We start from the raw sequence: 14,512 nt of genomic DNA, 5'->3' as shown, positions 1-14,512 counted from the left end.
ATAAATGTTGGCAAAAATAATCAGTGTCAAACTTATCTTTCAAGACTGTTGCCAAGGGCCGACGAATTGATAAAGATGCACAGTTGGGTTTAGTATTACTGTTAAAATAAGGTGTGAGACGAGGAACCGAAGCCAGGGGCTCCCAACACAATCTGTAGCCTCCGGAGGTTTCCAAAGGACCAGTATTGACTTCAATCTTTCGAAAGAGTTCAGCTCTTCAAGGTTCACAAAGAGTTAAATCTGTTGTCTTGTATTCTAGGGGGAAAAAAGGAGCCGGAAGTGCCCCAGTGTAAACTAAGTCTACCTTCAACTTAGAGGTGGGAGGGACCTGCCTAAGGTCACCTAGCTCGAGAGAAGGATCTAGACCAGGCGCTCTCAAAGAGGCTTCTGCCTCGCTGGGATTCCCCGAGTCCACCAGCGAAGCCGCCTGCCGCACGGGTCCTCGTCCCCTTGCTGGGTCTCGGCTCCGCTCCCGCGCCACGTGGCACATGGAGGGTGTCCTCCGAGGTCAGGGGGAAAGGAGGCGGAGCCCGGGCTAAACCTCGCCCCGGAGCATCATGGTAGATGTAGTTTTTCTCGCCAGCACAGAAAGGCGCTAAGTCTCCCCGATTTTGCTCGGTAAGTAGCATATATTCTGTGCAAGTCATTCAAACATGGTGTCCCCTGTCACAGATGCAGCTTAAGTATCTCTGAAAGAAGCCGTTGGGGGGAAGGACCAGAGCAAGACAGGCACATCAAGGGGAAGGGAAAGGGTTAATAGTTGTTACGCATGCGTACAGAAGGCCTGGTGGGTGGGCGGGACGGAAGACGACTCCCGGGAACTGTGTTTTCCCCGGAAGTGCCTTCCCTTCTCCCGGGTCCGCGCGGACGCGGTTTTCTTACCTCATTTGTCCTCGCCCCTCCCCGTCCCTCTACGCGTTCTGGTTCCTGGTTGGTGCTTCCTGGTCGCAGCCGCGGCAGTGAGTATGTGAGACGGACCCCGAGTCGTCTGCGGCCGGGGGACCCCTTCCCGCCCTCCGCCTCGCCCGCTGGGCTGTGGAACTAGCGCGCGTCCCCCCTGTGTCCCTCACTCGTGGCGGGGCTCTGCTCGTGGCCTCTCAGTCGAGCTCTGCTCCACGCGACTCCGCGGACCGGCTGGGGTGTCCGCTTCTCCCTGCCCCTCCAAGGCCTGAGGCCGTGGTTCAAAAATGGCTGGGCGCCCATGGCCTCGGTGAGGAGTGGCGTTTCTGCCTATTTTACCTCCACCACTCCCCGAGGTTCCCCTGTCTTTTAGGAAAGCCGGTCAGTCAGTTAAACGCGAAGAGGGCTCGGCCTTTGAGGACCGAACAGTCCTGGGCCAAATCCAGCGTCAGCAGTCAGAAGCAGCAGCTGCAGCTGTGGGGACAGAAAAATTTCGGGAGATGGGCCCCTTCCCCCACGTAAAACAAGGAGACTTGGACTGTGTTCGCTGATTCCCTTTATCCTTCACATCTTAGCCGGCAGTTAACTTCAACTTTAAGAGCTGCAGGTGTAGTGGGAAAACTGGCTGAGTGGAGAGTCAGCAGACCTGCGTTCTAGCCGGGGCTCCACCACCAACTCGCGCTGGTGACTCCAGAAATCTTCTCTTTAGGCTGTATTTACCTTGATTTCAGATTACGGGGTTGAATTAGGAGATCTTTTATGCGCAGTGAATAAATAAGCTTCTCAGAGCCCATTTCTCGATGTATAAAATGAGTGTTCAATTTAATGACTTTCAGGTCCCTTCCAAAACTCTTGTGTTTTGAATTTTTAGGCTGTGTATATTTCAGACGGTATTGTGCTTTGGGGATGATTCACTATCGCTGTTTTAAAGAGAGTCTGAGGGTGGGAATAAACTGAGGAAGAAGTGGAAGTGAGGATTGTACAATAGCTTCAAGGATAAGATACTGTGTAATAACAGGAAAAAGGGCTGAGGGAAAGGTGAAGGAAGTGTTTTGAGATAGGATTAGTTATTCTATGAAGACTTTATGTCAGGAACAGCTGGACTTGTCTGAATAAATTTAGCATTATTTTCTCCCACCAGCATCTTGTATTCTGTCTGAATTTTTTTGTGACCATTGTTTCCCACATTTGAATTCTCTGTCCCAGTTTGATTTACTTCAAATTGAAAGCCCATTCGAAGAGTGGGCAGAAATTTTAACACTAGAGTCAGTAGTGTTTCAAATCTGTCACTATCAGGATAGTTCACTAAGTCAGAAATTTTAATTTGAAATTAAACTGTTAATCACGTTCTAAAGAAAACTAGGCTTGATATCAAGCTGTGAATTTGATAAATTTCCTTGAGATGGATAACTATCTCATCAAAAAGAAACATCTAGGCTAAAAGTTCTTTGGAGAGAAATAAGAGCACAAGGACCGAAATGACCAGTTGGTAGACTGTTAGAGCAGAAATGTTGGCTTTAAAGATTGTATAATAAAATCTGAAAGCTTAAATAAGCCTTAAGTTGTCTAGTTTAAAAAAAAATCAGTGAATGAATACTGCTCTCACTTTTGAACAGCGAGAGCCCTTGCAGTTATTCTCTATAGCTGTTTTATATTTGTTAAGCCATTTAAATTCTTCAGAGAAGTTTTATTCCCAAACTGATATTTTAAGTTCTTATATAAGAGCCTTCTTTTTTGGTCATGGCATTGCTATGGCCTTTGTGTACCAACTTGGGAAGCTCTTGGATGGTAAACTGACAAATTCAAATGTATGCTTTTCTTTCCAATTAAAATGCCTCTTTTATAGTTTTTAAACTCCACGGAAATAAAATGGATATTTGTTAGGTAAATTTAAGTGTTAAAACGACTGCAAATTTAGCTTTGAAGGAAGGTTGTTTTTTTTTAATCTTTATTTGAAATGATTATTATTTTTTTAATCAGGGAAATGTGAATCAGTTTTAGCTGTGTTCTTAAACAGCTAAATAACTTTGGATAGGCCTCCTTATCTCTTTGGACCTCAGTTTCCTTATATGTAAATTGAGGAGGTTGATGAGATAATCTGAAAGGTCTCTTCCAGATTTAAAATTTTGTGACTCTCATAGGGACTTTATGTTATCTAGTTAAGTATACTTGAGAATTGTGTACAATGATCAAAAAGCTGAGAAGTCCTTCTGAATCAAGACAGTTATATACATACATATTTTTTTCATATTCGTCCTTGGAGTATGAATTTAAAAAGTTAACTTAATGCATTTGAATGTAATTAAAGTAGTAACATAAACCAAAACAGCCTCAGGCAAACCTTAACTCTGGCGTACATAAGCTACATAAATAGAAGAGCCGGTTATGCTGAGCACAATTTTCAGTACAGAAGGTGCAAAATCCTCTTAAAGGCCATAGGAGCTAAATTGTTAAATTCATTTTTCTACATTTCAGGGAAAGAGATAAACCCTTAGACCCAAGGAAGTCTGTTTTTATTTTATTTCTGTAGTTTATTTTTGGCATACATTCACAGGTGTGCCTATGGCTCTATTCTTAATCCCTTTCCTTTGGGATGGCTCCAAGAGTAGTACAAATTTGTAACTCTGTAATTTAGCTCTTGAATTTTTTCTGTGCTGCACCGGAATTATGTTTTATCTTAAGTCCACACTGGATCCTCAAGATGGATCCAGTGAGGATTTTGAAGGACGCATAATTCCTTTGACTTCTTTTAGAATTAATTTACCTATTAAATAAAAAGGAAAGGATTCATCTTTTATTTGTATTCCTCTGAGGCTAACATTTCAATATAAACTGATAAATGCTATGAGCATTATTTTTCAGACAGCCACATTCAACTTGTATGACAACAGCATAGCAACCTGAAGGACAGTGCAAGAAGGGAACAGGTATATTGTACCTTTTAGAAGGAAAAAAAGGCATTAAAAGTTGGGTTTCCCCCCCAGCTTTATTGAGATATAATTGACAAATAACATTGATTTTAAGGTGTACAACATGATGATTTGATATATGTATATATTGTGAAATGATTAACACATTAAGGTTAGTTAACACATCCATCACCTCACGTATTAACCTTTTTTGTGTGTGGTTAGAACATTTAAGATTTACTCTCTTAGCAGATTTCAAATATACAATATTGTTAACTCAGAACTTTTAATCATCTTTTCCCCCCAGCTTTATTGAGATATAATTGACATATAACATTGTATAAGTTTAAGATGTACAACAAAAGTTGGTTTCTTTATTTCTGTAAAACAAGAAACTCCAGCATGAGTGTAGTACATTTTTGGCTCTTGTTCGTTTGATTTTTGGAGTCAGCAGGTTGTATCACCAAAAGTACCCTGCCATTTTGGGCAGAGAATTGATAAACTAAGAAAACAACTAGTCTTTCTAAATTGTATCTGTATAGCTAAAAGTAGAGTAGAAAGAATAAATTGTCATTTTTAATTGTTCTCTATACTGTGCCTGATTTTTTTTTAACAAAAATGAGTTTTTTTTCCAGCACTCTCATTTTGATCAGTGTTCCATTAGTACCTAATTGAAACATCTGTGTAGATTTTTGGTTGATGATATGAGAATCTTTGAAATAGTTGGAGACAACTACGAAATTCATCTCATCATAATTTTCATATTTTAGACACATATTAGATTTATTAGGGCTTTAGAACAAATACCTGATGATATTATTCATTTATTTATTCATTTGTTAGTTCAGCAGACCTTTATAGAGGTCTTGCTAAGTGCCAGTTACTCTGCTTGGTTTTGGGGATCCATTGTTTAACAAAGCGCATATAGTTCCTGCCCTCCTGGGGTATGTGATTTGTGCTTGTGGGAGATTTACATTGCACTAGTAATTAGAAATGTGAATGTTTTGAAATGTAAAGTGCTGTGGAAACCTATAAAGGGTCGACAGTTTAGTCTGGTGGGTCAAGGAAAGCTTCCCGGAGGAAGTGATATTTAAACAGAGTTGAAGGATGAGCAGGATTTACTATGCTCACAGTAGGAGAGTAAAGTGCTCCTAAAGCTGAGTTTTACCTCTATTTTAGGTCTTTAGGTAGTTTGTATTTCATACATATCTTTATAGGTAGCACAGAAATAAACTAGGTTTATCAGCTATTTTTATGTATTCTTTTGGTCAAAGATCAGAAGGCCTGGAGATTAATTTTTTAATTGAGAAGACAAATATACACCAAAACAGTAAATATGATAATTATGTCCTTGTGTGCATTTTAATCATAATTGAAGTAATATTCCTGTGTGAGAATGTATACCAGAAAAGATGAGATACAGAACCAGAACCAGGGAAAAGATGAAGAATGGATGGAAGAGTAGTGAGAATGACCTAAAATATTTTTGTGATTTTTAACATTGTGGAGAAAAAGTGATTGGTGTCTGAAACAGTGGATCTCAACCTGTTTTTCCTTTCTAACATACTTGTGAAATATAACATTTCCATTAATAACTGTAACTCAGTTTGTTGGCGGTAATTTTCATTTGGGAGGGGCTGGGCATTATTAGAGTGGGTCATAAGAGAATTTAGAAAATCTTGAAAAATGATACTACTCTAAAAGAAAAAGTTATTTTAATATGTCATTGAGAAAAATGATGGCTTTCACAGAAGTTAGCTCTAAGAGGTGATATCATTATGCACTAAACAAGCATGATCTGAGCTGTTAAAATATATTCTTTCTATGACTTTCTCTTTTACAGCATCAAGGTTACTGACTTTCCATGATGTTTGGTGGTTATGAGACCATAGAAGCATATGAAGATGACCTTTATCGTGAAGAGTCATCTAGTGAACTGAGTGTTGATAGTGAGGTGGAATTTCAGCTCTACAGCCAAGTTCATTATGCCCAAGATCTTGATAATGTCATCAAAGAGGAAGAACATGAAGAGAAGAACTCTGGGAATTCTGAATCATTCAGTAGTAAACCAAATCAGAAGAACTTAATTATCCTTTCAGATAGTGAGGTCATCCAGCTATCAGATGGGTCAGAGGTCATCACACTGTCTGATGAAGATAGTATTTATAAATGTAAAAGAAAGAATTTTAGAGTCCCTGCAGAAGAAAAGACCCAAGGTCCTCCTGCTTTTCTTCATTCTAATGAGTTGGCAGATAAGAAATGCAAGAGGGATATTGAGAAGACTAAACCTGGAGAGAGATCAGGTACAATCCAAGAGGTCATGATTATAGAGGTCAGTTCAAGTGAAGAGGAAGAGAGCACCATTTCAGAAAGCGATAATGTGGAAAGCTGGATGCTGCTGGGATGTGAAGTTGATGATAAAGATGACGATATCCTTCTCAATCTTGTGGGGTGTGAAAAGTCTGTTAATGAAGGTTAGTATCATATTGGCCATTAAGAAAAGTAGTATCATCTTTAATAAGGAAGACTGCTTTTCCTAAACAAAAGACCATTAGGGTCTGCTCCATTTAATTCCTCACCTTTTGGTCTTGTTTTTTGGCTTGTTTTTCATGAGACTCTTTTACCAATGGCCACTTTAATGGTGGTCTGTCTGAACATCAGAAAAGTATGTCAGGATATCAAAGACACTCTGCTTCTGCTATAAGCAAATTCATAACTGCTTCTTCCTGTTTGGCTAGAGCCAGTTCTGGACCTGAAATCTTAGTTCCCCTCTCTCTCTGCTTGGTACCACAGGTGAGTACTCCATCCAACTGACATTGGCCCTATGCTCTTATTTGGCCATCCTCTGTTGGTTCTGCCTCTTCCTAAGTGATTTGCTTACCCAGGAGGTAGCCATATAGCAAGCATGGGGAATGCCTGGTATACAGAAGATATGGAATTAGTATTAAGATTTTTAGAAATTCCATAATCAGTAATGTAGGAAACTATGAAGAGCTGTAAGTCTACAGTAGACTGTAGGAGAGAATGCAAATTCTTGAGAGCCACATAATCGAGAATTGAAATTTTGGTGTTAGTTTTGTCTCTGTCACATGTAGTCATCAAGTATTGATGCTTATCCTTTTAAAAAGTCCCTTTCATTTTTCTCCCTTTATGCTTAATGTGTAGTCTCTTGCAATATTTTCCTAAATGATCTTTTATATCTTCCCTGTATGCTGTTGTTAAATTGGTAGTCTTGAAATGCCCTTTACTCAGTACTTTACTGCTGCTCCAAAACCTTTAATGGCACCCACTTGTCCTCAAAAGAAAATGATGATATTGAATATAGATCATGCTTTGGAGCCCCAGAGATTGACAAACTTTTTTTTTTTAAGAGCCAGGTAGGAAATATTTTAGGTTTCCAAGGCATAGGATCGCCTAACTACTTAACTTTGCCCTTGTTGTAGGAAAGCAGCCATGATATCTGAAAAAATGAGATGGCTATTTCAACAGAATCTTACTTACAAAACAGGTGTCTGGCTCAGGCTGTAGTAGACCAGCTCTGAGAATTTGACACCAAAAGGAAGAAAAGAAATAGAATAGTAGCAAGAACATAGAGCAGAATCAAGTAAAGTTTTGTCAGAATAAGAGAGTTGATAATGTTTTTAGGTGGAAGGGGAAAATCTCTTGAAGGAGAGATTAAACATGTTTGGTGGATTGGGGTAAGGGAGGCAAATAAGAGATGGGCTCAGGTATATTGTCTGAATTAGTCTTAAAAGGGAAGAGACATTTAATTGCTAAATTACCAAATATTTATAGAGGTGGAGAAGAAAGAATAAATACAGATGGATTGAGGTAGATGAGGGAATATATGAGGATGTGTTTGATTTTCTTGGGAAAATGAAAGTGAAAGTGGGTCTGGAATTGGGCAGGGGATACTTAGAGGCTTACAGTATGGGAAAGATGTTTAGGTGCTATGGGGAATACTGTTAGGCAGTGGATCCCAATATGTTGAAGATGACAACTTCTTTAACTTCAAAAAAATTTGTGGACCCCCCCTGCCCCACATAACTATAGTTATATTTTTAGTATTTGTTAATTGAGAAAATGCATATTAGCAAAAAGCTATTCAGTACATTCATACATGACTTTGTATTTTATTAACCACAACATTGTCTACACATTTGAAAAATATTGTATAAGGCCTGTCTGCAACATATATGGCCTTATATAAAGCATGCCTCTGGCTACCCATTGTGATAACTAATTCTCCAGCTCCCAGGAGTCTGAAGCTCATAGGCTGGAAATCATTGTGCTAACAAATCAACAATAAGAGAATAAAAGCCTTGCTTAAAAGTAGTATTCAATCAAAATTGAAACAATGTGAACTTTTAATGAACTCACTCTGAAGGATTTCATAACTTTTTCCAGTAATACCTGGGGCAGGGTGACAGAAACCAAAAGATCCAGGGTTAGGCAAAACATTACAGAACGTCAGAACAATCATTTAGCCTATTCCTTCTCTAAATTGCCTTCCTGTAACATGACACCTAGTTTCATCAAATACTAATGTGTTCATGATGATCAGCCACTTTTCTTGAATTCAAGTTCTGTATGTCCACTGTGCCAAATATTTCCATTTGGGTATCTTATTGTTATTTCACATTTACATACTGAAAATCTTGATAAATTGAAAAGAAGGCTTATCTTTCCACAGAAAGAGGAGCAGGTTAACTGGATGGTGGCTCATAATGTAACTAGGGTTTCTCAGGGCAAAATGAAAGGGATTGATGAGGGGTGGTGAGGATGGGGTTAAGGGTAGCTGAGCCATATGGAGATGAGGATTCTAGAGGAAAGGGAATGATGGACTTAGTCAGGTATGGCTTTTAGGAATGAAGAAAAAGTTGGTAATCAGGTATATAGGGAAATCTCTGGAAAACAATTTTAGTGTTTTATGTTATAGACAATAAGAAGCATGGCTGTTCTTGAACTGTATTTTGGGGGGATAACTTGTGTTTATGGTATTTGTTTAATTTTTATTGAGGTGAAATTAACACAGAATTAACCATTTTAAAGGTTCAATTTGAAGGCATTTAGTACATTCACAATGTTGTAGAACCATTACCTATATCTAGTTCCAAAACATTTTCACCACATCCAAGGGAAACGCCAAAATGTTTTCACCACATCCAAAAGAAACCCTGCACCGATTGAACAGTCACTCCTCATAACCTCCTGCCCCAGACTCTGACAAGCACAAGTCTGCTTTCTGTCTATGGATTTACCTATTCTGGATATTTCGTGTAAATAGAATCATCCAGTATGTGACCTTTTGTGTCTGGCTTCTTTCACTTAGCATAATGTTTTGGAGACTTATGCATATTGTAGCACGTATCAGTACTTCATTCCTCTTTTAAGGCTGAATAATATTCTATTGTATACCTGCATTTTGTTTATCCATTTATCTGTTGATGGACATTTGTGTTTCTACCTTTTGGCTGTTGTGAATAGTGCTACTCTGGGCATTCATATACAAGTATTTACTTGAATACCTGTTTTGGGTATTCTTTTGGGTATAAACTAGGAATAAGATTACTGGCATTTCTCTGTTTCACTTTTTGAGGAACTGCCAAACTTTTCCACAGTGGCTGCACCATTATACATCCGCATCAGTAATGTATGAGGGTTCCAATTAACTGCAGTGGTTTTTATGATTACTTGTCATGTTGCACATTTCTGTTTGATTTACTGGTAGACTCTTTGTTATTTCTTAGCAACATTGGTAAAAATATTTATTTAAGACCTAAGTAATTCCAAGTAATTCTTGATTCCAAACAGTAAGTGTATGTTCCTACTATCCATATTGAAATTTATCCCTACTCTGTGCTCCTTGATCTACTAATGCCATAATCCTATTTTTTTCTAGTTAATAGGCAATATATTCAGTACTGATGCCTATTTGAGTGTGTTGTTACTTTCTAATCATTATTATCCCATTCATAAATAGACCTGGGGGTAGATCTGGTTCAGTTTGTATAATAGTCTTTAGAGAAAATATTTTTTCATATCAGTGGAAGTTTGTGGAAATTCTGGCATACTTTTGAAATGATGATGATTGTTAAACAGCAACAATAATGATTTTGTGTACTGCTCCCCCTCCTCCGCAAACCCCCCAAACTGTGACATATTTGAAATATCAATATAATATAAGAGATTAGTAACTCCTTGAGGACAGGTCTTTTCCTCAGAAGCCTTCTTAATACTATTTAGAGTAATTCTTTGTCATATATATTACTTTGTTTTTCATTAATTGCTAAATGATCAAACACTTATTGAGCATCTATTCTATGTAGAATACATAGAGGGGATTTAAAGTGGTAAAAGATGTAGTTTTAGCCTTAAGTGGCTTGGTGTTTCATTGAAGAGACAAAATATAATAAGAAGCTTAAGTAATTTATGGAAGTCTCTTCTTAACCATTGGAGTTAAGTCTCTCAAAATCCTGGGGATAGATGTGGTTGAAAACGTAAAACTTTTTAAAAAATAGAATTAGTGAATTTGAGGTAGTACATGAAAGTCTGAAGGACTATGTAGGTACATCCATATTTTCCATTGTTAAATTTGTAGTAATGAGTGCAGCACCACTCTTGGTCTGTGGAAATGTGAGGCTCTTTTGCACTACTTCAGTTTCAGTGAGATGCCTAAACATTTGTTTTGCTTTAATACACAATTAGAATACACAATCAGGCAGATAATATACAACCAGGAGACATTTTTTCCCTCTTTTTTTCTTCCTCTAAATGTTAAATACTTTTCTGATTTTATGATCTGAAGCTGTCGATTAGCTTCCTTGGGTTCCATGGAGGCCTTGGTGATGTAGCACTCAGGTAGTGTGCTCAGCCTAGCTTTCCTCAGTATATACAGCTTTATGATGAGGGCTCTGCTTATAATAAATCCATGCCAAAACACAGGCCTTCAGTACCTGTTACATATGACTCTCAGCCCTCGCTACTGATGGCTGTAGGAGTTTATTTCTAAAGTCTAGAAACAAACTTCATTTGCTTCACTTTCTTTACTCTTTCCTGACGCTTCTTTATGTAAATGATACCTGCTCTGTCATTTGTCTTCCTTTTAAAATTCTCACTCTTTACTTTCTTTAGTTTATTATCCCCAGTAGGAGTGGCTTGCAATTCTCCTTTATTAGAAAGACAGATTTCTTGGTTGAAGACAAGATGCAACAAAGGAAATCAGCATGTTTTTTAATTTGTCAGGGAGATCTCTAGTTTGGGAAGGATTATTGTATATGACAGCCAAATGATGGGAATAAGTGCTATAGGAGTTATACATGAATAATCACCAACTTATTTTCCTGCAGAGGGAAGGGATATTATTAGCTCTAGGAGTAATTGTTAAATCTTTGTTAATTTTTAAGTATGGAAATTTTAAAGTATACAAAACTGGAATGTCGTAATGGTCTCACTGTTCCATAAACCAGCTTCAACAATTATCAACTTATGACCAATCTTTTCTCATATGTAACTCCATGTCCCTGTATTATTTTGAAGCAAATCACAGTCATCATATCATTTCATTCATTTATTTACATACATATACATACATATATACATTTCAATATGTATTTCTAAAAGATAAGTTTTCTTTTTAAGAAACAGTCATATTATTATCACACCTAAACAAATTACCAATAATTCTTTTATCATTAAATAACCAGCCTTCAGTTTTCAGGCTTCAGATTTCCCTGATGGGCTCTTAATTTTTTTTCCTACAGTTTATTTGAATCAGATCTATTTATTGTAGTTGGGTGGTAACTTGTGTCCTTTAATCTTAGGTTCCTCCTTTATCTCTTTCTTCTATGTGTTTTTTTTCTTCCTTATAAATTAATTGTTATACTAACTGGATTGTTTATCCTCTAGAATTCCCTGAGTTTGAATTTTGTGATATTGTTTAACATACTCCACTGTCCCCTGTATTTCCTATGAATTGGTCATTAGATCTAGAAGCTTAATTAAATTCAGGTTTCTATCCCTGTGATTGTGCTATTAACTAGACACATAGATAGGTTCATTTGTTTCATTTTGCTTTTCATATGTTAATATTTAGTATTAACTTTTAAGAATTCAGTTTGAAAAAAAAAAAGAATTCAGTTTGTTTCATAATTATGTAAAATATTTAGAACGTTCCAAATTCAAATCAATAAGACAAGGTAAAAAATATTCAGAGATGTCTACCTTCTGTCCAGTCTTCATTCTGTTCCCACCCTTCCTCTTAGGGGTAACTGTTAAGAGAAAATTGATAGTTTGTCCTTACATTAAAAAAAATATAAGCAAATATGTATATATCTTCATATCCTCCCTCCCCCTTCTTGAAGTAAACAGTAGCATATGATCTACACTTTGCTCTACATTGTTTTTTTTTTCTCTTAACAGTATATCCTGGAGATCAGTCCATAATAGTACCTAAAGATATTTCTCATTTCTACGACTATGGACTATTTTTGTGTCTTCTACACTAATCTGAGCTGGACACATTAGGCATGTAACAAATACTTTTTGGAAGTGAATGAATAGTAATTTTAAATAGTTGATGAATAATATAATTGTTACAGTTTTAAAATGTATTTTAAATAAATGTATTATAGTCTAAGTCCACTTTCAGAAGCATGCTTTATACCTATACTTATACTCCTGGTCTTACCGTTTCTTTCTCATTTAGTAATTTTGAAAGATTTAGATTTAGCAAAAAATTAAATAGGGTCAGATTTTAAAAGGAAAATACCTTTTAAAGAATGAAGAGTTCAGCATTTTTAAAAGTGGAAGAAACCTGTTAGTTCCTAGTGTATGTGACTGTTATGGTGTAGAACTTTACATTAATGTAGAACTCCTTCAGTATGTACAGTTGGGTACATCGTTCTTTTATAATAGTTTGTCAGCATTTGGCACAGAGTGGGTACCTAGCAAATCTTGGGTGAATTTAATTGAAGTTCTACCTTTCCATATAGAATAGTGCTCTTTACATGGTACTACATGAGGTTGAAGTGAAATTATGGCTTTAGTAAAGTAAAATCATGAAGTAATTGATTGAAATTGAAGTATAATTATGGCTTTTAACGACTTAGTGCAGTAAGTCTTTTAACTGTTTTTGTGTCAAGTCACTTTCACCCCTAAAAAATATGCACATAAAAGTTTTGGATACATTTTCAGAAGTTGAAGAACTCATCTAGAGGCAATTGCTGAATCCCTGGTATTTATAAGGCACTCAACCAAGACTTGATAACTAATTAAAATTTGAGTAGACTGGATTACCTACTTGAATTTCAGTTTTTCAAATACGTCATATTTTATTTGATCTGGGTCTCTATCTATGCCTGGATCAGTTTCTACCTTGCCTGGCTGATACCTACTCATCCCTCAAGTCTTAGTTTAAAGTTTACTTCTGAAATGAGGTAATGGACATAGGTTCTCAGTGGTGGCTACTAGGTCTTTTACAGCTCCATAGTTGACTACCTGTGACTTTGGGTAACTTAATTCTTTTACTGGGAAAATAATAAATTTTATTTCATTAAGGTTATAAGCTAAAATGAGACAATGGATAGACTAAATTAATGTAATAGGAAAATATTTTGACAAAACTCCTAACTACAGAATAAGTTCACTGTCAACTGTGGCAAGCATGGGCATATAGCTTCTACTTGGTTTTTTTAAATTAGAAGTTCTCAGATTTTTTGGTGAACCCAAGTTGCTTTTGAACAACATGTCTCTAGTATGGCACTTTATTTGAATAAATTTTATTTGATTTGGTGACATTTTATGATCTACTAGTTAAAACCTAAATCATCTGAAGTCTTAAAATCAATCCAACAATTACTTACTGGATGCTTACAATGTACAGGCACTATACCGTTAAGATGTTGGGATTCAAGAAGTGCTATGTAGTCCCTGCCTTTAGAAACCTTAAAGTGCATGACAATATGGAAAGTCCACTCTATTACCAGAGTTAAATACATTTCTACAAATACAGGAGATGTCCCAGCACATACATACTCATTTCCAGATGAATGTAATAGACTTTTTAAAAAAGATTATTACAGATAGGCAAAGTACAAGAGTGAATTGAAAAGTAACCCTTTGAACTCAGTCTTGAAGAATGGATAGGATTTAACGTTCAGGTTAAATGCAGGGTGGAAGAATAAAAGCTGAAAACCCTAAAACTATATGATACCATTAATGTTTAATTAATGGCTTAATATGTGGCTGGGTATGATTAAACATTTTAATAGCATGTTCTTTCAGAAACCACCTCAGCCTAAATGAGAAAGGGTATTTATGTTCTGCATATGCTGTTGGAAGATTTCTTGGTTATTATTTTATTCCAATATTTTCCACCTATTTCTTGCTCATATGTCTCCTTTTTTTTTTTCCTTTAAAAAATTGGATATTTCATGCAACTTTATGGCAGATAGAAAAATTTTCTCAGACGGACCAGATGCTATATGTTAGTCAAAGGACATGACCGGCTGCTTAAAAACACATTTTAGTGTGTTTTATGCAAGTCTGTTCAAAGTAGAGCATGTCTTGAAATATAACTTTGGCTCGTCATAGCTTGTGTTCTTTACCATCTTTTAACATAGAAAAGGAACACATTCTGTTAGTTTGGAAATACAAATAAATTAAACTTTCCTTTCAATGCTCTTCAAATCTTCAAGGTGGTG

General features: G+C 36.6%; 1 protein-coding gene across 3 annotated transcripts in view; it reads left to right on the top strand.

Annotated features, from left to right (window-relative positions):
• Window positions 1-829: 829 nt before the first annotated feature.
• The window catches only part of ZCCHC7 (zinc finger CCHC-type containing 7), a 243,451-nt gene continuing 229,768 nt past the window's right edge, over window positions 830-14,512 (top strand). The window contains exons 1-2 of one of the 3 annotated variants that reach the window (XM_082468678.1): window positions 830-959; window positions 5,653-6,283. In XM_082468678.1, coding sequence (XP_082324804.1) covers window positions 5,674-6,283 — 610 coding nt within the window. In that variant the 5' untranslated portion in view covers window positions 830-959; window positions 5,653-5,673. The other 2 variants (XM_082468680.1, XM_082468679.1) reach the window with 2 other exon arrangements.

Source organism: Balaenoptera physalus (assembly GCF_965194825.1).
Source record: "Balaenoptera physalus genome assembly, chromosome: 7".
NCBI lineage: Eukaryota > Metazoa > Chordata > Mammalia > Artiodactyla > Balaenopteridae > Balaenoptera > Balaenoptera physalus.
Note: the sequence above shows the minus strand (reverse complement) of the source record. Positions and strands in the feature narration are given on the sequence as shown.